Below are 24,461 nucleotides of genomic sequence, written 5' to 3'. Positions count from 1 at the left end.
AGCTGTTTATATATTCTGGAAATTAAGCCTCTGTCAGTCACATCATTTGCAATTACTTTCACCCATTCCATAGGTTGTCATTTTGTTTTGCTTACGGTTTCCTTTGCTGTGCAAAAGCTTACAAGTTTAGTTAGGTCCCATTTGTTTATTCTTGCTTTTATTTCTATTGCCTGAGTAGACAGCCCTAGGAGAACATTACTAAGATTTATGTCAGAAAATGTTTTGCCTATATTTTCTTCTGAGAGTCTTGTCTTATATTTAAGTTTTTAAGCCATTTTGAGTTTATTTTTGTGAGGGACTATGGTGTGAAGGACTATTCGAACTTCATTGATTTACATGTGGCTGTCCAGTTTTCCCAGCACCACTTGCTGAAGAGATTGTCTTTTCTCCATTATATATTCTTGCCTCCTTTGTCAAAGATTAATTGACTGTAAGTCTATGGGTTTATTTCTGAGCTCTCTATTCTGTTCCATTGATCCATGTGGCTGTTTTTGTACCAATATCATGCTGTTTTGTCTACTGTAGCTCTGTAGTATTGTCTGAAGTCTGGGGGTGTTTTTCTTCCAGCTTTGTTCTTTTTCTTCAGTATTGCTTTGGCAATTCTGGGCCTTTTGTGATTTCAGATAAATTTTAGGATTATTTATTCTAGTTTTGTGAAAAGTGTCCAGGTTAGTTTGATAGAAATCGCATTAAATCTGTAGATTGCTTTGGGTAGTATGGCCATTTTAACAATATTAATTCTACCAATCCAGGAACATGGGATATCTTCCCATTTCTTTAAGTTATCTTTAATTTCCTTAATCAATGTTTTGTAGTTCTCCATGTATAAGTCTTTCACTTCCTTGGTCAGATTTACACCTAAGTAATTTATTTTTTTGGATGCAATTTTAAAGAGGATTGTTTCTTTACTTTCTCTTTCTGATATTTCATTGTAAGTGTAAAAAAATACAACTGATTTCTGTATGTTGATCTTGTATCCTGCTACCTTGCAAAATTCTGTTATCAGCTCTAGCAGTTTTTGTGTGGAGCTGACCTCCGTGCTGGAGAGGGGGTGTCACAGCGTGAAGGTGTTTCCTCCGTTGCTGTTCTTTCCTCAAGGGACGGGTCCTGCACCAATTTCCTTTTTCTTTTTATTTTTTCCCCCTACTGGATTTTATGAGAAATCTTCTTGTATTTCAAAGTAAGAGATACTCTGCCAAAGTTCAGTAGGTGTTCTGTGCAATTTGATGGGTCTGTAGATGTAATTTTCAGTGTATTTGTGGGAGGGGATAAGCTATGTGTCCTTATACTCCACCATCTTGGCACTCCCCCCCTGGACTACAGTAATTTTAAAAAATTCTTAAGTAAATAAAGTGAGGAAGTATTTTTATTATTTTATGATGTTAGTGTTTAGTCTCGAACGTTTATATTTTTAAAGATATCTAAAGTTTACATAATTGAAATCATGTGTCACTTATTGTTGTTTACCCTTTCCTTCTCCAGGTCTAAAATCCAAAAGCATTACTGATCTGGTAAAGGACATAGTAAGAGAACAATTTAAAATTTTTCAAAATGACATGCAGGAGACCATAGCACAGCTCTTCAAGACAGTATCAACTGTATCAGAGGAGCTTGAAGACACCAGACAAATAATTCAACAAGTTAATGAATCTGTGGTTTCAATAGCAGTCCAGCAAAAGTCTGTTTTAATACAAGAAAATAGGCCCACTTCGACTGATATATTGGAGCTAAAAAATCACATTGTGAATATAAGACAAGAAATGACACTCACATGTGGAAAGCCTATTAAAGAACTAGAAACAAAGCAGACTCATTTGGAAGGTGCCTTAGAACAGGAACACTCCAGGAGTGTTTTGTATTATGAATCCCTCAACAAGACTCTTTCTAAAATGACGGAAATACAGGAGCACCTTTTATCAACTGAGCAACTCCCCAGTCAGATGAGTGTTCCAGCTGCTGAATCAGTTAGTGATAATGTCACTGAGTACCTGTCTACTCTACATGAGAAGATAAAGAAGCAGGGTTCAGTGATGCTGCAGATGTTTGGTGATTTGCACATCCAAGAGAGCAAGATTAACAATCTCACCCTTGCTTTGGAAATGGAGAAAGAATCTGTCAGGACTGAATGTGAAGACATGTTATCCAAGTGCAGAAATGATTTTAAATTTCAAATTGAGGACGTAGAAGAGAATTTACAAATTTTAAACCAAACATTGGCTGAGGTTCTCTTTCCAATGGACAATAAGATGGATAAAATGAATGAGCAACTAAATGATCTGACTTATGATATGGAGATTCTTCAACCCTTGCTTGAGCAGGGAGCATCATTTCAAGAGACAATGACATACAGACAACCAAAAGAAGCAGCAGCGATGAAGAAAAAAGTGGAAAATCTGACTAGTGCTGTCAACAGTCTAAATTTTCTCATCAAAGAACTTACAAAAAGATACAACTTACTTAGAAATGAAGTACAGAGTCGTGGTGATGCCTTAGACAGACGTATCAATGAACAAGCCTTAGAAATGGAAGATGGTCTGAATAAGACAGTAACTATTATAAATAATGCCATTGATTTCATTGAAGACAACTACGTGTTAAAAGAGACTTTAAATACAATAAAGTATAATCCTGAAGTCCATCATAAATGTACCCAGAATATGGAAACTATTTTGACATTTATTTCTCAGTTTCAACATTTGAATAATTCTATTCAGATTTTGGTCAATGACAATCAGAAATATAACTTTGTCCTGCAAGTTGCCAAAGCCCTTGCATATATATCTAAAGATGAAAAACTGAGTCTGTCCAATTTTGAAAATATTTACCAAATGTTGAATGAGACCAGTTCCCAAGTGATAAGATACCAGCAAAACATGAGTCATTTGGAGGAAAAAATACTTTCAGCCACAAAGATTTCCAAAAATTTTGAAACCCGGTTGCAAGGCATTGAGTCGAAAGTGACCAAGACGCTCATACCTTATTACGTTTCACTAAAAAAAGGCAGTGTGGTGACAAATGAAAGAGATCAGGCCCTTCAACAGCAGGTACTCACTTCCAGATTTAAAGCTCTGGAAGCAAAATCCATCCATCTTTCGACTAGTTTCTCTGTACTTAACAAAACTCTCTATGAAGCTTTAGTGATGTGTTATAATGCTTCTACAGGTGTATCAGAACTGAATGCTACCATATCTAAGAGGATAAAAGGTTCCCTACCAGATACTCAACTTCTTCAGAAAGGTCTGACAGAATTTGTGGAATCAGTAATTGAAATAAAAATGCAAATTGTGCTATCTAATTTAACTCGGCATATAAATCAGTCATTGTCTGGTAGTCTTGCAAACCTTGTCAAGTCACAGGAGCGAATAAAACCATTGCTGAAGAAACCCAATACACTTAAGAAACCAGCAGTGAATCTTACCCGTGCCCTGATAGGCCGGAACCAAAGAAACACAGACAACGTTCTACTTCCTGGTAAGCTATTGCCAAAAAATAGCTTTTAATCTCTTTTCATATTTAAATGGTATTTAGTAGATCTGTATGGTTTAGCAAGATCATATGGTCTAAAAGGCGCTTACTGGAACTTGGGTAAATTGTTAAGTAACTCAAAGGTCACTGATATATTATTTGAATCTGGTTTCATCTATGTAAATCAGGCATCAATACAAAACACGTTTATAAGTATTTCTCTACATGTTCTTTAACTTTTTTCTGACAAGACCCTATAAAACAATCAAATTTGCCCTTTGCTCTTATAAAACATTTTTTGCATACATAATTAAAGGAAGCTATTAGGTGATGTGCTTTTTGATAAATAAGACCAGATTGTGTCCTGCTCATTTTGGTGTTACCTGGCAAAGTGTCTGGTACACAAGAGAAACTCTATAAATATCTGTGGAATGACTGTCTAACTGAATGAATGCATAGTAAGCAGGAATTCAAACAGGGCAGATCACAGAGGACCTTGAATGCCAAGATAAGTATCTTAGTCCCTTTGGGCTGTTGTCACAAAATACACTGATTGGGTAGCTTAAAACAGAAATTTATTTCTTGATGTTTTGGAGGCTGGGAAGTTCAAAATCAGGGTGCCAGCATGGTCACATTGGGTGAGGGTCCCCTTGCTGGTTCACTGCTCACTCTGTCCCCATGCGGTGAAAGGGGTGAGGGGGCTCTGTGGGGTCCCTTTTATAAGACATTAATCCCATTCATGAGGGCTCCACCCTCATGACATAAGCACCTCCAAAGCCCCCACCTCCTAAAATTATCAGCTTTAGGGGTTAGGATTCCAACATAGGAATTTTGAGGAGACACCTACAAGGCATTTAGACATGATTCTGTAAAGAGCAGTCTTTGAACATTTCCAGGAGAGGGTTGAGTGTGACGAGAACTGTGTCTCAGAAGCATGAAGCTAGACAGTGGTGCGTAGCATGACTACAAAAAATGCAATTAGAGATGCCAATCAGGACATTATCAGCAAGATCAGGCGGTCAGAGCTAGATCTAAGGAAGAGGTAGCTGAAGCGGAGGAGACAGATATGAGTAAAGTCATGAAAGTAAAACCAACAGAAACAGAAAGACTGTGGGAAAGTTAGTGATCTGAGGAATAGCAAATCATGATTCTGACCCTAGTTGTTTCAGTAAGTTTCTGTGTAGCCTTGAGTAAGTTCACCTCTCTGGGTCTCAGCTTCTTTTTATGATTGGGTTGCAATAGGCATTTTGCTGAGCTCATTAGCAGAATTATGTTGCAAACTGAACCACTGTAAAAAAAAAAAAAAGAAAGAAAGAAAAAATGTGAGCTGTTCACAGCCTGAATGCACAGCACTGGGGAGAGGAGAGACCTAGAATATTCTGTGGGTTTTTTTGCATTTGGGAAATGAGAGGTTAGGAGTATCACTGGCATATGTTGTAAACACCAAAGGAGAAGTGTAAATTTGGCAGCAAAGAGGAATTTAATGCAGTGCATATAAACCACTTAATAGTCTCTCTGTATTAAAGAAGTGTTTTATTAATATGTTTGGCATATGAGTGATATTAAATAATCTTTCTACTATAAAAGAATAGCTCCTGGTTCTTACTAAAAGAGATAGCAGCGTTCCTTTCATATGAGTCTGCTGTTAAATTATATAATCATTTGGATGAACTTTGTATTTTATTGCTTTTTAATTAAAAAGGATAATCATTATCCTAACATAATATGACTCTTCATATTTAATCTCTGAATTTTCTGATAATATTAAAAGTCACAGAATAATACAATGTTGAATTGTCTCTTGACTATTTAAACTATTGTATTTATTTATGACTCCCTCTAAATTAATCTGATCCAGGAGGACTAATCTTGCCCTGTGGGATCACAGAACAAACTATTTAGACGTACATGTTTCCAAGAGAAAGAGTGGTATTTCAGTACAAGATGTTCTTACAATAATACTTTTAGGAAAAATAATGAGTTGTTCTTCTTCCATACTATTTTAGTCCTTGGTCCTCTTGTGGACACAGCAAATGAGTTTCAGTTAAGCTCTACAGGATGTGTGCTCATGCAATAGGCAAACCATGTCATTTTTTTTAAACCAAAAAATACCTGTATCTCTACAGTAAGTATAAATTTAAATACCTTAAAAATTAATTGAGTTAAAAGATTTAATAGAATGTAAGAACTAATAAACTGTTATAGGATAAAGAATGCATGTTAGGCACTTATAAAAATTGCATTTAGATTTTTTTTATATAACAGTTGGCTCAATATTGGACTTAATGGGCTAATAATTAACTCAGTTCTGATTCTCTTTTTTTCCAATGATGCCTTGATAAAATTGCTTCCTGTTCCTTTATTTACTGTAAGTAGAATTTTTATAGGCCTAAAGTTAATAATTAATTAAAAGTTCTTTATTTTATCTTTGTCAAGTAACCAATAACAACATTAAGGCCATAAGGATACATTGGCCTACTTTCCTATGTGGGGTTGATATTCACTTTGTGCAGGAGCAGCAATATAATGTGTGAGGCGCTTTCAAGTGGATGCATAGATACTCACGCTCATTAAGCCAGCTTAGCTTCTATGGTCATAAAACTGATGGCATTCATTGGACAGCTGAGCAGGTAAAGTCTATACAAAGCAATGAAACCAGCGGACTCAGGCTAAACTCGGCTATAAGAAGAAACCAATTGCAAACTACTTCCTTTAATACTCTTAAAAAAAAATTTAATGTCTAGTTTTTTCTTCCTTTTTTTATAACATCACTTTATTTTTAATTTATTATTTCTTGTTTTTTTGGTGGGGGGAGGTAATTAAGTTTGTTTGTTTATTTATTTATTTATTTTTAATGGAGGTACTAGGGATTGAACCCAGGACCTTGTGCATGCTAGGCACTCATTCTGCCACTGAACTCTACCCTCCCTCCCTTTTATACTCTTTGATACCAGGGGGGAGACACACTGCCATACTGATTAAATTTGGCTTTTGGTTTCCTTTGACCTTTGCTATGATATTATAAATACCATCTAGCCACATTGCCCCCCTACCTCACGAACACCAGAAGATAATTTATCATCATTCTACAAATCTCACAGTAATATTCAGGTGATAGCCACTATGATTTGCTGAATACTGGCAGTTTGGAGAAAGAAAAACCATGTAAAGATAGTTTTAAAAGTTTAATCTTAATTTTAATAACTGATAACCTATTTTGAAGCCTACTACTACTACTACTACTACTACTACTACTACTACTACTACTACTACTACTACTACTACTACTACTACTACTACTACTATAATATACTGCTAGATACCATTTGTTAACACTATACCCCAGGCACTGCACAAATTATACTGCATATGCAATTCTCTTAATACCTATGAGATCACTATCATTATTCTTATATTGAAGATGTGTAAACTAAACCTTGAAGAGATAAACTAAGATATGCTGCCTGAGGTCATGCAACATGCAAGTGATGGAGGCTGACTCCTGGTCTGTTGAACTCAGGGCTCAGCTCATCCGCTGCACTCAAGTAGACTGTGAAGTGTGTTCACCTGCTTTTCTCTTCCTTCTGCTTGTGTTCCCTGCATCATAACAATCTCAGAGTCTGGCCATCTGCAAATATTCCACATGGCCAGAGCTGATACTCCCAGGGAGTTTGCTTTCTTGAGGATCCAAATTCTGCCACTTGTTTCTGCACTAATAAGAAGGACGTAAAGCTGCTATTTTTCAGTTTAGCTTTTCTGTGATACAGCCAGTGGGCAGGTGTCATTGAAAGTCACCAGTGGTTATTCATAAGATCTTCAAGCTGATGTAGGAGGTAAAATTCAGAATCCTCATCCCTTTCACTTTCTTCAGAGCCATTCCCACATCCAGTTATGCTAATTACTATTCTTCCTAGGCCAATGGGACAAAACGTTCTGATTGAATCACAAATTATTTGATTTGTTTCTAAACAATAGTCCAGTAGACACCAAGAGGGTTTTATTTCATCTTTGAAGATTTGTTTATACAGCAATTGGCAGATTTGTCCCTGCAGAGAAAGTTTGGCTGCTTGCCTTCCAAGAGGAGATGGATCTTCTTCTAATAGTGTCAGCAGCAGCTTTGCCGAGGATGTGCGCCTCCTGTGTGTGAGGCTGTTGACTTTTTATTTTAACCATTTCTCTAGTATTTACGAGATATACTTAGCTCTCCTTAATAAATCTCTTTTATTTACAACTATCACTTTAACTACTCTTCATAAGAAAAATTACATTCTGTAAAGGGTGTGGTAGCTTACCAAACACATCTTTTTAAATTATCATTGCTGTGAATTTAAACAGTTTTAAAGAGAAAAATAAGAACTTAGTGGATACTTAGCTGGTTTATACCACTTTAAAACCATTTCTAAATTTTGTGACTCCGCATAGAGGCTGCTGTGATTATTAAGAAGGACTGGATTTGAAATCAGGTAATTAAGGTTTAAGTCCTGTCTACCAATGTATTTATTTGTAATAAGTTGTTTATTTTTCTGAAACATATTGTCCACATTTATAAAACAAGAATAACATATCAACCTTACAAAGTTTATTTTGAGGATCAAAGAAATAACTTGCATACAGTATATTATTAAGGTAGATGTGATTATATAATTTTCTTAGCTATATTCAATGTTTATATTTTATATTCTATAACATTTTCAATTAATAGTTGATATCTATTTCCATGTATCAACATAATTTAAATGCTCATATTATTCTATTTTTCTATCTTTGCTTTTATAAGTCACTGTGTTTTAGACTCAACACATGTTCATAAATGAGCTTATGCTTATCACAAAATGCTAAATCAAAAATGACAGGATAAAAAATATAAAGGCTTAACTGTATACAAATGCATGTGCATTGACAAGCACTAAAAAAAATCTGCAAGAAGTTTTAATAAGAGTTTTTTCAAATTATCATACTAAGTGAAGTACATGAGAGAAAGATAAATATTATCACTAATGTGGAATCTAAAAAAATGCTACAAATGAACTTATTTCCAAAACAGAAACAGACTCACACTGCTATAACAAAGTACCAAAGATAAGGTGGCTTATAAAGAACAGAAATTTTCTTCTCACAGTTATGGAAGCTTGAAGTCTGAGATCAGGCAGGCATGTTCAGGTTCTGGTGAGAGCTGTCTTCTGGATTTGAGACTATCATCTTCTTGTTTTGTTCTCATGGGGCATAAGGGAAGGAGCTGGGGAGCTCTCTGGAGTCCCTTTCAAAAGGGCACTAATCCTGCTCATGAAGGCTCCACCCTCATGACCTAAATACCTCCCCAAGGCTTCACCTCCTAATACCATCACATTGGGAGTGAGGGTTTCTTTTTTTAAAAAGAAATTTTGTGTGTGTGTGTGCACAGGGTGGTGATTAGGTCTATTTACTTATTTATTTATTATTACTTGTTTCTGTTTGTTTGTTTTATGAGGGGGAGGTAATTCGATTTATTTATTTATTTACATTTGGAGGAGGTACTGGGGTTTGAACCCAAGCAGGCACTCTACCACTGAACTACACCCTCCTCTGGGAGTTAGGATTTCAACATATGGATTTGTAGGGGACACAAGCATTCGGTCCATAACAGGACTGGTCATATAAGCATCCTCTGCCTAGCACCTACCCAAACTCCGTACTCTCGGAGAAAAGCAAAAGTTCAGTTCAGCATAAACCATATTGTTTATACAAAGAGTCAGGGCACAGCAAATGACACTTTTTAGTTAGAGAATGGAGAGAAGCCAAGTTCCCAGGTATAGACTAAGGGCAAATCCTAGCAGTCTGGCCTTTCTAAAAGTAGCAGTCTCAGGCTGGCTATGATGACTCTTTTCTGCTCATGATCTTAAAGATATTCTTTGTGTCAGGGTTGGTTAGCTAGACTATCTTCTGGGATAGCCTCCCCAGTTTGTGTCAATAAAACATATCAGTGTTGAAGAGAATATTAAATGAACTAGTTGTTGTTCATTGTTCATTGGCAGAAGAAAAGACTCCAGTAGCTTTCCAGAGGATTCCCCTTTGTACGGAAAGATGACAGTTAAGGAGAGGATGCTTAAAAAATTGACAATCCTTTCCTGCACCATGTCTTGCAATAGAGTGACCATGATCTCTAAGGTGAACTGTCAGAAACCCATGTGTTTGATGCTCACATCTGAACCAAAATTTATAATGCATGGTCTGACAATAAAAAGGAAATGGGACAAGGATACCAGGTGCCATTTACATAGTCACTGCATAGATCTGGATTTGTTTCCTAACAAGAATCACAGGAGCTATTTCTCAACAATAGACTGTTTCTTTAACACCAAAGACTTGAAACCAAATTTGATAATTAACAGGTCTATAATTAAATACAATGAAAAGAAGTCTTTCCACTGGTCCTTAACACTATAAACTCAAATTTTCATGTGATAGTATTGTTTTGTGCCATATTGATTGTCCAACACAAAAAAGGGGGTGTTTGGATTATTAAGTCACCAATTGTAAGCTTGTTGCACAGCAGTCTGAGTGGAGATGATACTTGCATCTTGACAAAAATATTGCAGCATGAAGAAATAGCCCTGCTGTATATTAACTGCATATGAAATTTGAAACACATACTTTAAAAGTTCTTAATTGCCAGTTTTACTATGCACAGCTTCAAAGTGGATCTGAAAAGAAATAATAAGTATTTTATTATAAATTTAACTGGAATTACTCAGAGTTGTTTATTTTAAGAGTCTCACGCTCTACCGACTGAGCTAGCCGGGCACACACCAGAGCTGTTTATTTTAAATATCATTGTTTTTGGGGAAAATATCACATGACACTTCATTGATAACCTCATTGCTCAATCTAAACTCAAGTCTGTTTACTGCTAAAACAAATTACTGGTAAAACTGTTACACAGTGTTTGGAGAAAAAAAGAAGTCAGTAAAAAAAGTTACTGCTTGTCATTGTGTCAAGGTCTTATAGGAACCAGAATACATACTGACCTTTTACAAAAAAGGAAACCAATTTTTTTTTTTTTTATGGCTAATCACCACTCCTTTAAGAACTCTTTTCTAGGTCTTATCATCTTTAGCCAGTGTTAAATTTACAAACTTTCATGGCTACTTAGATCGGACAGGCATCAGCACAAGGATGGTGTTTTGAAACTCTGGGTTTGGGGGACATAAGTCGGGATAATATATGTGTGTTGTGGGGAGACCAGAGATGGGAGAGAGTCGGGGGGCAGCCTCTCCAAGGGCAGTTGGGAGGGAGAGAAGTTGGGTGAGAACATTGAGAAGAAACAAAGAGGTCGTGGGATGAACACACCTTATGTGGACGTCAGCCTCTGACTGTTATTTTTCAGTACCGCCAGACTAAATTAGAAGTTATGAAAAATACTCAGACAGTCCAATAATTATGTGAGTAATAATGAGGAGACATCACACGACCTTTCAAACAGAACCTAAACTCAGTGACTTTATTATAAACCAAGAAGTTTGCTTGAAAATGTCAAACTACAGATCTATCTCAAGAAAATGTTTTGAAAATACCTTCCTAGATTAAAGATACAAGTGCAAGGTAATTTTTAATATTCAGTGCCATATTAACTCAAAATACTGTGCTTAATCTCACTTAAGCAGTTTTTCTCTTAGGATTGTTAACTGTCTTTAGAGTTATTGCTATTACTTGAAAATAGTGATAATTCATAACTGTTCAATTCAACAAATATTAATTAAGTGCCAAATAAAATCAGGTACTGTTATACATGCTTTGGATATATCATAACTTTTTTTAAAAATTTCTGTCTTTCTGGAATTTACACTATTGGAGATAGAGGGAAAAAACATGATAAGATATAAATTATATATGTTAAAAAGTGACAAATATTATGCATAAAAGAAAAAGCAGAGAAAGGTAGGGAATCAGAGAATTGTGGGATGTGCTGGGGTGCGTTGGGAGCAGAGTGCAGTACTATTAAATAAGATGATAGGATCAGCTTCAGTTTTTGGAAAAATAGTGAACTCTGCAGGAAACGGGGAATAGAAAGGAATAGAAAGCAAGGCCCTGGCTCAGAAACTTTGTAACTTTGTTGTAACAAAAGTTGACAGTGGAAGATGTACCCAGATGAGTAACGTGATATTTAGTGGTTGTTGGTTTTACGGCTGTTGGGTTTTTATGTTTTAAAATGCTTTTCCATGTGCTTTTGAACACTATATTGTTATAAAGTTATTCTGAATGTGAAAGAAAAGAAAACATGCCACACCATATACTAAGCACTTAAATGAGTATTATAGGGACTCATTATCACAAGAGTTTGGTGTCTTGATAAGAACTGGATGTTTGGGCAAATTTCTTGGAAGAGGTAGATTTGGGCTGAGCATTCATTCAATCAGCCATTCACTCCCTGTATTGAGTGTAATATGTTTAAATCCATTCTGTTGGAAACAATTAAAGATTTTTGAGCAGGAGTAGGACATAATCACATAAGTGCATTATTAAGATTTATTCTGAGTTCTTTAACAGATCAGTTGGAAAATCATTACAGCAGCCCTTGCATGAATAGATTAAGACCTCAAATAGGTGATAGAGACAGGAATGAAATAGAAGCTGGGAATCGTAGTTAAATGTGAATATATATTTTGTAGAAAACAGCTAATTGAAAATACAAACTCTTAGAATAATGAATAACACCAAAGTTAAAAAAAGCATCAGTGATGGGAAATTGGTCATTCCATTAAGGGAAATTGGAAGGTTAAGGAGGAAGTGCAGATGAACACAGGAAGGGAAGTTTAGTCTGTGATACATAAAAGAGCTCTTATCTCTATGGAAATGTCTAAAAGTCAGTTAGCAATCTGGGTCTGGAACCAGAAGAGGGTTTGTAGATAAAAATTGGGAATTATTTGCACGGAGATGATATTTGAGGGCACAGAAGTAAATTAGGTAGCTAGAGAAAAAGAAGAGAACTGAAGACAGAGGCATGGAGATTTCCTATATTTGAAGAGAGCAGAAGAAAGAGAGACAGAAAAGAAGAAGTGTGATCAGAACCAGGAAAGTGCATGTGTCTATGAACTCAAAGTCTTTAAGAAAAAAAAAAAAGACATAGTGGTATAGAAGGAAAGGAGGACTTGTGCAAACAAAATAATAGAAGTAAAAATGTTGGGGAGATGTTTGTTTATGGTATACTTTACATTCAGTTAAATCCACTATTATGGATGTGCAGTCGATGATTCTTGACAAATGTATAGTCATGTAATTACCACAACAATCAAGATAGAGAACATCTCCATCACCCCCCAAAATTCCTTTTTGTACCTTTGTAGTCAAATCCTCCCTCCTCTCCTGGTCACTGGCAACCATGTTTGAGATTCATCCATAGATTCATCCACATTGTTGCATGTATTATTTTTCATTACTGTGTAGCAGTCCATCCTTTGGATGTACTACAGTTTTTTAATCCATTTACCAGTTGAAGGATATTTTGGTGGTTTCCAGTTTGCCTTGATTATGAATAAAGCTGCTACAAACATTTACTTACAGGTTTTTGTGTATGGAAACTTTTCATTTCTCTTGAGTTAATACGCAGCAATAGCATAGTTTGGTTGTATGATAAGTACAGTTGAACTTCAGAAGGACTGGCCAGTCATTTTCCATTTCCACTACTAGTAATGTATGAGAATTCTCATTGCTCCGCAGTCTTGCCAGCACTTGTTAATATTGTTTGTTTTACCACTTGTGTGGTATATTATTGTATCTAATTGTGATTTTATTTTGCATTTTCCTAATGACTAATGTTATTGAGCATATTTCAGCGTATTTGCCATTCTTTAATACTCCTTTTGATTTAAGATTATGACTCTAAAGAAAAAGGCAAAAACAGATGACAATACCAAGTAAAAAACATTAAATGTCCCGGGTCATGGCTTAAGATGAATGAAAATAGCTTAATGACAAGGGTTAGAATAGATCATCTGGGACAGGGCCAATGCATCTGATAAAGATTGCTGATATGATTAAATGTGCTTTAAGTTACACTTGAAGGGTTGAGAAAAAAGACCTCAGAAACAATATCAAGAAAAATAGATGTGATATAAAAAGAATAAAAAAAAACCCTGATAATTTGAAGGAAAAGTAGTAAAGATAGTTGGAAACAATATTTCCATCCAACTATACACCAACGAACAGAATAGGAGTGAATAGAACAATGGATTTGAAAATTAAATATAAACAACTATGCACATTTCTAGAAGTTGTTAGAAAGAGGTGCATGAAGTATTTTTAGAGCAATGGAAGGATAAGCTTTATTTGATAGAAATAAGTCAGATAAATGATGCAACAGAATAGCACTGAAAATTGATGTATTCATTGGTATGAGGGTGAAAACATGTTAGAGAGCACCGAAATCAGGAGGAAAGATAAAGAAAAGTTACAATGTTGTGTGGACATAGTATCTAGAGCAGAGTTATGTGGTGGATTTGTACAGTACTTTCCTCTATTTGTGACAAAACTCGCTCAGAGAAAGTGATAGGTCCCCTCCCTAATCTGTTGGAAACTCCATTCTGCCCTAAGCAGGGATCAGAGTTTTCTGCTCTCTGCAATGTTATCTTTTAAATGAAGAAATAAAAAATAAAATAAAATCTTGATGCTAAAGTAGAACTAAGCATTAAAAATGAAATAAAACAACAATTTAAATAATAAATAAAAGTAAAATATTCTATTATGTAAAACATATGATATATAACGTGTTGTGTATACTATAAATAAAAATAGAAATAAAAGCAGAAGGCAGAAATATAAAGTGCCCCTGCATTTTATTCATCAAATACCTAGTGAGTAAGTGTTGAATGAGGACTGAGAAAGACTGAGTAGACAGAGTGGTAAATGGGAAGAGTGGTACCCTCTTCCCATGGACTTCACACATTAAGCAAGTAATTAAAATAAAGAATGGCAAATACTGGCAAAGACAGTGCACTTTGAAAATGTAAGGAGCCCTTCAATCAGTTCAAATTTAACATGAGCATTTATGAAATATGGAAGTAGGATTAATAGAAAATGTAACTCGAGTAGATATTAGGATCCAGAAAGCAAAGACCAGAACAAATTGAGACTTAGGAAACATTCCAAGACAGTGGCAAAAGAATTTTAGTCATGTTCAGAGCAGGGAAATGAATATTAAAAGATTAGTTATGCTATTTGCACAAGATAGTAGAATGTTGAGTTGGCAGAACTAATTGCACTGATTTTCATCAAAGAAAATACCTGGAGTGGAAGGAGTTTAAGAGGTTATTGAAGCCCAGGGTAGGAGAGGAGTTGTGGAAAGTTTGCTGGAAAGAATTCCATGTCCCTAGAAAAACATGCCAATGACATATCATAGCATCAAACTCTACTCAATCTTTGAGAAACTAAGAAGAAGGGTTAGAGTATTAGATTAAGGATGAGCTAGGTTTTAGAATGACAGAGAACAGCAAAAGGAAGCGTTTCGTAATCTATTCAAGTGGTTGAGAAATGATGTTAAAGAAACGTGGGCTGGTTTGAAATATTTGTTAAAAGATATTACATTTCTATAATAATTTTTATGTGTACCTTAATGAAGAAAATAGTTTATAGAATTTTGCAAAGAATTTATCCAGAGAATTTAAATCAATTTCTAATTGCATAGTAATATATATTTCTTTGCAAACATAAACCAAATGGATAAATAAAACAAAACAGACTCATAGATACAGAGAACTAACTAGTAGTGGGGGGGGGCAAAGTGGAGGAAGGGGATTGAGGTACAAACTACTAGGTATAAAATAAATAAGATACGAAGATGTAATGTACAGCACATCCCTGTATATAGCCAATATTTTATCAAAACTTTAAATGGAGTATGATTTAAAAAAATATCGAATCACTGTTGTACACCTGAAACTAGTAATATAACATTAAATCAACTATAGTTCAAAAAAATCATTTTCGATTCTAATACAAGCACACAGTTTGGTCACATATTATGTGAATTTGAATTATTTAAATATGAATTAGAATGTATTTAAAGTATTTATAAATCTCACTTCTTGAGATAAATATTAAAGCAAATAAGCCTAAATTTAAAAATCAACAATGACCATGATTTGAAATGAGTCAATTGTGAATTAACATTATTTCCACAAGGTGGCACCATAGTGGAAACTGTGGCCAGTAATGTAAGTGTTCATCCAACATTTTGTCTCTCTTTACATAACTATATATTATGCTTACAATATTCATAAATTGAGGCTTTCTAAATAAATGAAATTATTCTATATCTAATACGTGAACTGAAACTTGCCATCTGTGGCAACTCAAACATACTGGGGATCTACTTCATTCTTCTACCGCTGTCCTTGGTGAAAAAATACTGTAATTCCTTCAACAAGTCCCTCATCAATGGTCATTTAGGTGTCCTGCAATTTTTCACTAATGCAAATGATGTCATAAAGAACTTTTTTGAACAATTATCTATGTATACATGAGCAAGTGTGTCTGGAATATATATTCTGCCAGGAGAAATTTCTGGCTTAAAACAAATGAACCTTTTAAATTCTGGTATGTACAGTCAATTCGTCCTTTTCAAAGGTTCCAATAATATAAGCTCTAACCAATATTGTATGAAAATATCCGTTTTCATTCATATTGCATGACTATTTTCTTTTTAAATGTTGCCACCTGATATAAAAATGTTGGTGGTAATTTATCATTTCTTAATTAGTAGTCAGGTTGAATAAGTTTTGAGAATTTTAGTGTTTTTGTATTTTTTGTTCATTGATTTACTACCCCATATTATTTGCCATTTTTCACTTTTTTTTACACAGTTACCTTCTTTTTCTTTTGGATTAATCAGAACTTTACATGTTTTACAAATATTATTCATTAGATTGTTGAATCTGTTAAAAAAAATCTTTCCTCTTCATCTGTCACTTATCTTTGAAATTCAGTAATGAGTGGCTTTCATTGCAAGTAAATTTTAATTCTTAATTGGTCAAATGTGAGGATTTTTCTCTTATGACTTCTGAGTTTTGTCTGTTTTGTTTTGCATTAGAACACAAATTTTAAAATTTAAAAATTTCCAAAATTTTAAAGATCAACAAAGATATTCTTTTCATTTGATTGTAATGCAATGATTTTTTCCCACATTTAGTAGTTTTGTACCTGTGGAATTTGTTTTTATGGATGTCTAATTAGCTTAGCACTGTTTACTGAATAGACATTTTTTTTTTCCTCCAATGATTTGAGACATTACCTTTATCATATACTGGTTCTAAATATACATGATTTTGTGTCCAGATATTCTATTCTACATTGACCAAAATCTTAATATTTAACACAAATAAATGCAATGGATCCCAGGATTATCTGCACATCAAAGAAGCAGGAAAGGTCTTCAGAATAAGCCCAGAGAGTTAAGGAATTTGGATGCAAGTCTCATAACTACATTGGTAGGCAATCTGGGCCTGGAAACACATTTTCCTTATGTCTAATTCAATGTTTTTCCCATTCTGCTGCAGACTATGATTAGAGATCAATAGGAAAATAGATCACTTTTACCCTCTTTTGTCGTGATTCTTTTCCAGTGACAAAGGAGTATTCAGACTGTAGCAGGTCCCCATGCCAGAACGGGGGCACGTGTATAAATGGAAGGATCAGTGTCGTCTGCGCGTGTCGACATCCTTTTACTGGTGACAACTGCACCATCAAGGTGGTGGAAGAAAATGCTTTGGCTCCAGGTGAGAAAGTACATGCCCCCTTGGATTTGCTCAATGTTATAAACAAAAACATTTTTTGAAAATATTTACAAATGAATGTTTAGACCTGCTTAATGTGGACTCCCTTGAGGATGAATTCCTTTTACTTCTGAAACTTAATAACACAGGATTTACAGACACACATGAAATATCTTTTTTTCAGGTAGTCATATTGATATATATTCATTGAAATTTTCAATATTGGTATAATACAGGCAGTTTAATGAATTTCTCCCCCTCTTTATCTTCTTAAAAGAATATACAAATCAGGAGTTCGGGATGTGCAGATACTAACTACTATATATAAAACAGATAAACAACAAGTTTCTACTGTATAGCACAGGGAACTATATTCGATATCTTATAGTAACCTATAATGAAAAAGAATATGAAAATGAATATATGTATGTATATGTATGACTGAAACATGCTGTACACTAGAAACTGACACATGGTAAACTGACTATCTTGAATAAAAATTTTAATTTAATTTTTAAAAAGGTAAATGGCAGTCCATAACAAAAAAAACAGAAATATATGTCCAAGTAATACCAACTTTTTCTCCTCAAATAAGTTGTTAACGAATATATCTTTGATTCATATCAGATCTGATTCTTTCAATGAAGCTTTAATAAGTGCATAGCAGTATGTCTTCTATGAAGGTCAAGCTAATAGTGTCATTGTGACTGGCTGAGGACTGTCGGAACATGCTCAGGTGGACTGATTAGAACAAGGTGTCTTTTTGTCCGTTTACTTTTATAAGTATAGGTTGCTATAGATTTACTTCAAGAGTGTACCTTTTCTGATTCCTATACAAGAAAGTGTGTGCAGCACTTAAAATATTCTCCTTAATGATGGCAAAAAAACATATTTCAAATCAGGCTTTTCTTAATATGTTGCATAATAAAGAACAATCTTTAGTCTGTTCTGAAATCTCAGCCTTTGTAAGTACATATGGCATTAATTACATAGAAGATTGCTTTTGTCTACTCTGTAGTGCGTATGATTTCATTCGGTTTCCGTTTTAGCCTCTAGAAACTGTTTGTTTGACAAGGTGCTGGAAAAATTGTTTCCACGTCATGTCAGCTTTAATTCCTGCAAGAGGCTTTAAGACATTCTGGCATACCATAATCATCAGAGTGCTTTGAATTCCTTTGTCTCTGGAGAGATCAAAGCCACATGCAAATTAATCTTTGAGGCATTTCTATGAGGGAGGTATCAAGTGTTACTATCATTCTATCTTGATCTAAGTGGAGAAACTGAGTCCCAGAGAGGATAAGCAATTTCAGGTAAGTCACACACACAAAAAAGGCGGGTATCCAGGCCCCTATGCCCTTGTTAAATCTAGTGAATGACCTTTTTTCCTCTGCTAACCCTTTTTGTTAACTGAGATAAAGTGATAAAGACAGAAAATAATAAAGATAGAAACAAAACAATATCAAAACATGAAAATTAACCCTTTCTATCTTTTTTCCACTATCAGATTATTCAAAAGGTTCTTACAGATACGCACCGATGGTGGCGTTTTTTGCATCCCATACTTACGGAATGACTACACCTGGTCCTATCCTATTTAACAACTTGGATGTCAATTATGGAGCTTCCTACACTCCAAGAACTGGAAAATTCAGAATTCCCTATCTTGGGGTGTATGTTTTCAAATATACTATTGAGTCATTCAGTGCTCATATCTCTGGATTTTTAGTGGTTGATGGAGTAGACAAGCTTGCATTTGAGTCTGAAAATATTAACAGTGAGATACGCTGTGATAGGGTTGTGACTGGGGATGCCTTATTAGAATTAAATTATGGGCAGGAAGTGTGGTTGCGACTTGTCAGAGGAACGATTCCAGCCAAATTTCCCCCTGCTACTACATTTAGTGGTTACTTGTTATACCGTACATAAATTAGTATGAAGGACAGACTGTCACCTTGACTGAAAAGCAGCCTGTGTTTTTATTTTCCTTTGCATGCACATCTGCTCTGTTTTTGGTTTTTCTACATGAATTAAAACCAACTTCTTTTTTAATCTGAGGAAGGCTGTTAAGTTTATTTCATAAACTTATTTGAATTTCTTTTGGACAACCTATATATAAAGGAATTATTGCTCCTAAAGAGACTTAGTGGCATAGAAAACAAGGTGCGATTGTTAGCATTCCTTTTTTGTTTTCTCACGTAAGGCATTTCAATGTAAAGTAATATTATAAAGTGACACTCACTCAGTATTGTCAGTCACAGTAGTTTTCCAGTAAAATGCTTTTGTTATTCCATGTGTATGTAAATATATAACATGTTTCCTAAATTCACAAATTCAAATAAATTAAATTGCTCAAAGAAAGTGTTTTTCTAAACTTTGATTTTTATTCTTTACTGTTGAGTTGATCGATCTTACATACTAACATTTTCATTCATAATCACAATTAAGAAGTTGAAATAGAAACTTGAAATATGCCTAACTATTGTTCCCTTCCTGTAATTAGAGAATAAAGTAATAATTGACACATTTGAACATTTACACCCAAGTCTAATGATATACAAGTGCATCTTTTACCTGCCTCCACCTTACAGTATCTACAGGGGAAAAAATAAAACTTTCCTCCAGTGAGTCTCCTATGGCAACACAAGCAGACCTGACCGTATTCTTATCACAGGTTCATAGTATTCCAGGCTGATATTACGATTTATGGGATGCTCACTGTGCCCTGATTCTCTTCTAAGCAACTTATATACAATGTCTCATCGATTTCTTTCAAAACCTTGTATAAGGTGGGTATTACTACCATCATTTTATAGCTGAAGAAACAGAGACAGTGATGAAGGAATGGACCAAGCTTCACAACTAGTAAGGACTGAGGCAGGATTTAGAATCAGCCTTTCTTCTCCAGCATTCACATCCATCCTTTCTCTGTGTTACCTCCTACAGATGTACTGTAATTTATGTAATAAGCCCTTATGAAGGTCATTGAGATTGTCTCCAATGTTTCATTATAACAATATTATTGTAGTGAACATCCTTAAACATACATCCCTTACACATTTGACAAAGTATTTCTGAAGAATAGATTCCTGTAAGTTATCATAAAAATACTAATGAAAAAGTTTGGGGTATGGCAAATGTTTTCCACAAATTAATTTACTTACTGATTACTGTAGTGCTATGAATAACCTATTAACTGTATAAGATACATATCATGTATTATCAGCCTCTTCACACTGATGAGGAACAGAGGCACCTAGTGGGTAAGTCATTTTCCCAGTAGTTCAGCAAATTGTGGAGAATTTCAGGAACAAGGGATAAGCCTATATTTTTATTTAGCTAGACTACTATCAAATTGCCTTTGAAAAGACCTGTACCAATCCATAGACCTCTTTTGCTCATGTTAAAGAGTACTCATTACCCCCAACACATACTCATCACAACTCACAATTTTTTAAATATTGCCTATCTTGAATGTGAAACTAGTTTCTCCCTGTAGCAGAAACTGGAAATTTTTTCAGATTTGCTGAAATTGAAAGCATACGTCCATACACAAAGTTGTACACACATGTTCAGAGTAACTTTATTTGTAACAGCCGAAACTTGGTTCCACCCACCTGTCCTGCAATAGATGAATAGTAAAGCAAACTCTGGTATATCCATATAGCAGAGGACTGCCAATCAATAAAAGGGATTGAACACACTGCAACACGCGTGAGTCACATGACAAGCTGTAGGATAGTCCAAATGGCAGCCTAACGAACCTTGGACAGTTCTGCAGGGAAGAGTGACGTGAGTACCGCCCATCACGATGTCTCATGTTGAGCCCAAACAGCTGTACCTTCCCAGCCCAGCCCAGCTCAGGACTCCATGAACAGGTGTGAGCTCAATGCTGACAAGCAAAGGCTGAATGACTGACACTTTCCATTCTGTTATGTGGAAGTGTGTGACTTTCAAAAACATTTGGAACGTTTTGATAATTTCTTTAGTCCCTGCCTAAAATTACATCACAATCTAAAATGTTTTGTTTGATTTCTTCAAGTACTCCTAGTTTAAAGAGAATTTTTGTCTTCCAAATATACTTTTCAACAGATACCAGTTATTTCAACGCACTGCCTTTTCTTTAATATTAGTAGCAGAACAAAAGGAAGTAAATCATTTGACAATATGTGTCATTGCCATGCATAATTGAATCTTTGATTTTGTAATTAGATAATTTTGAACATTTGGCATTAAATGATGGTTTGGTGTTTGGAATTTTAATTATTAATATTAGTCTTTATTTTTATATGTATTTGTAGAAATATACAATTTAATGACAAATTGCTACCCATAGCCAAAAGGCATTGTAGCTACTTTTGAGTTGCTGTGATTTTGTTTGGTTATTTTTTTAAAAGCCATCCAATATAATATAGGACAATCTAGTAATATATTTCTAATTGTCATGATCAAATATACCCATGTTTAAAAAAATGCAACATTGGGGGGCAGTGGGTATAGCTCAGCAGTAGAGCAAATGCTTAGCATGCATGAAGTCGTAAGTTCAATCCCCAGTTCCTCTGTTACAAATAAATAAATACTAATTACTCACCCCTCCAAAAAAACCCAAAAAAGGTTTTAATTAAAAAAATAGAACATTGGGATTTTCTTAATTTTTCGTATGGAAACAGCAGACTTTAGTGGATTTTTTTTTGTAGATTGAATTCCAACGCTCTTCTCTCTCACCAGACCTTCCTGCCCAGCAAACTCCCAAAGCATACTAAGACCCTAATTACTGATAGCAATTTCATACCCATTCAATCATCAACTATTTAACAAACACCTACTTTGTGACAGGCAAGATAAATCATATATTAAAATAATACAAAAATAAATATCAAGCAAATCAGTACAGACAGATATTGCATTTGAAATACATTATTCAGAGTCAAGCTGGGATTTACTACCACCAAAATCGTGAGCAGCTCTGTAAAAATGAGAAGTGTATACTAACACAACATTGTAAATCACCTATACTTCAAAAAAAAAAAAAAAGAATGAGAAATGTATCTTTAATAACCAAGCCCTCTTTATTCTGCAGCCCTGACCAAACTCCCGTTACTCGCTTTTGGGTCACTCCAGGAATTAAGGAACTTCATATTCCAAGCCAAGTGTGCCTAAAGGACTCTTTCTACTCTCCTTTACCAAACTTCTCATTTGGTAGAATGAGAAGAATGGAAGAATGGGCTAATATCATTTGAGCATTAAGAAATGATTAAAATAAGACATTGATTTTTGGTTGATTAGTTTACTTAATCCTCTTAAAGGGGATTTTTTGATGTTCATCTGTTTCAAAACATAAACTTGAATGAATTTCTAATTTATAGAAGTTCGGTTATAACATACACAAATATATTATTATGTAAGTATATACATTTATATTTTATATACAATTTAAGGTTTTCCTTTATCTAATATATACCTAATATAGATATATTTTCTATCTCATATATATAAATTGTGTATTATACATTAAAAAACCTAAGATTTTTATCATGTGCTTTTTATCCAAGTCTAAAGAAAGTGAGCTCACAACTTGGTACCTTAAAAAAAAAATTGCTGTCAGCTTTTTCCCCTTACCAACTAGTTGATTAATAAATTTTGTCTTCATCAAAGGCAATTTTTACTGTAATACAATTTTCTTCATTATTCAAAGCTGTTTGCCTGTCCTCTGTCCCTGCAAGGCACGTATGGGAAACATTAAGGCAGGAATGGTAGCCTGCCTTTCCTAGATTGTACATTTAGTCCCATGGATCTGCCCTGTTGAAGGCAGAGATTCTTGCTGCCCCAGTGGTTTCAAACCCAAGGTTTCATCCAAGAGCAGAGGGGTGTCAGGAGGCACCCTCCCTCGGGAGATTTCACCACAGCTCAGTGAGAATCTCCAATGAGCTGTACTGTGTTTGTGTTTGGGGAAAACACCAACAAGTAGAGTTCATTTCTCTGGGCTGACATCCTAATTAAACAATCTCAAACTCTGGAAAAAGTCCAAATTTTATTACTTTTATTTATGGGTAGCTTCACGAAATGTCAAAAAGCCCAGGCTTTATTCAAAACATTTCCCAGATACCAAGGATTGGATGGAGTAATATTTAGAATATATTAAAATGTTCCCATATTTTAAAAAATATCACTCTATGGCAGATCCTGGTTGCAACATGATCTCCTGTTAGATTCAAATACATACTTATATCGAGCCCATAGAAGATTACAATGAAAATGCTCCCTGACCACAACCTAGGAGTCAGTGTGTTTTTCAGTGTATTTAAATCTCCATCCAAAAAATTGGATTCAAATACTTACTTGAATTTCCTATCTTTTGCATTCGAACAAATACTATATAAAGTGCACTCAAGTTATGAATGAAAATACTATATGACACAACCCAAGGGGTGGGTGTTCTTATAAATTTCTAGTCTACTTTGCTGACGTTAGCAACTAGTGAAGAAACTGACTCACGAGATTCTTCTGACCAGGAAACAGATAATTATAGTTTCTAAAATTTTTTTGGCAACTTACTTTCCTTCATTGATCCCTGCCTTCACCATCATCACCACCAACACACTGAATTGTGCTTAATATGCCAGAAAACATATGTAAAAGAAATACACTTAATTGCATTAGGTAGCCATTTCCAAAAATCATTTGAGGTGTCTAGACAAATAATACATGACAGGAAAAATGTTAAACTTTGACAAAGATGATTAGTTGCTACTTATACATCCAAAATATGTTAAGAATACTGTTTTTCTTAACCTAATTTCTTAGATATACTCACATGTGCTAATTTTCATGATTTATCACAGAATAATCTTGTGCTTAACCAAGAATATTCTACAGAGATGCCTCCCACTGCTTCAAACCCTCTTTCAATCCCCTACTGCATCTGATTCCCTCTCCCACCATTGCAGATGGACGAAACAAACATGTTTAGATCTCTTTAATCCTGCTGAGGAGGTAGCTAAATAGTGTGGAAATTATTCTGTACATGAAATTTAAAAGACTCTCCAGAGATTTCTTGCCTTTTTAATGTGACTTTCATTGCCCTTTCTGAAGCTTGCCATTATGTTTTTGAATCATGATTCTATTTCATAAACAGTAATTCTATTTCCTTTAAAGTGGTCGGCAAACTGACAGGTCATGTATGGGTTTTAGCCAGTCACCGATATCCATGCTAACAGCACACTGTGAGCTCTACCCCGTGCAATGAATGGAAGCAAT

General features: G+C 34.8%; 2 protein-coding genes across 2 annotated transcripts in view; one reads left to right on the top strand and one right to left on the bottom strand.

Annotated features, from left to right (window-relative positions):
- Nucleotides 1-19,556, top strand: part of MMRN1 (multimerin 1) — a 68,661-nt gene extending 49,105 nt beyond the window's left edge. Inside the window, exons 7-9 of the mRNA XM_010999746.3 lie at nt 1,483-3,471; nt 17,058-17,210; nt 18,712-19,556. Of these exons, the coding sequence (XP_010998048.2) occupies nt 1,483-3,471; nt 17,058-17,210; nt 18,712-19,133 (2,564 nt within the window). The 3' untranslated portion in view covers nt 19,134-19,556. The remainder of the gene's footprint in view (nt 1-1,482; nt 3,472-17,057; nt 17,211-18,711) is intronic.
- SNCA (synuclein alpha) overlaps nt 1-24,461 on the bottom strand; it is a 232,365-nt gene that overhangs the window by 206,310 nt on the left and 1,594 nt on the right. The window lies entirely within an intron of this gene.

The sequence above is a fragment of the Camelus dromedarius genome, chromosome 1 (genome assembly GCF_036321535.1).
Source record: "Camelus dromedarius isolate mCamDro1 chromosome 1, mCamDro1.pat, whole genome shotgun sequence".
NCBI classification, from domain to species: Eukaryota; Metazoa; Chordata; class Mammalia; order Artiodactyla; family Camelidae; genus Camelus; species Camelus dromedarius.
Note: the sequence above shows the minus strand (reverse complement) of the source record. Positions and strands in the feature narration are given on the sequence as shown.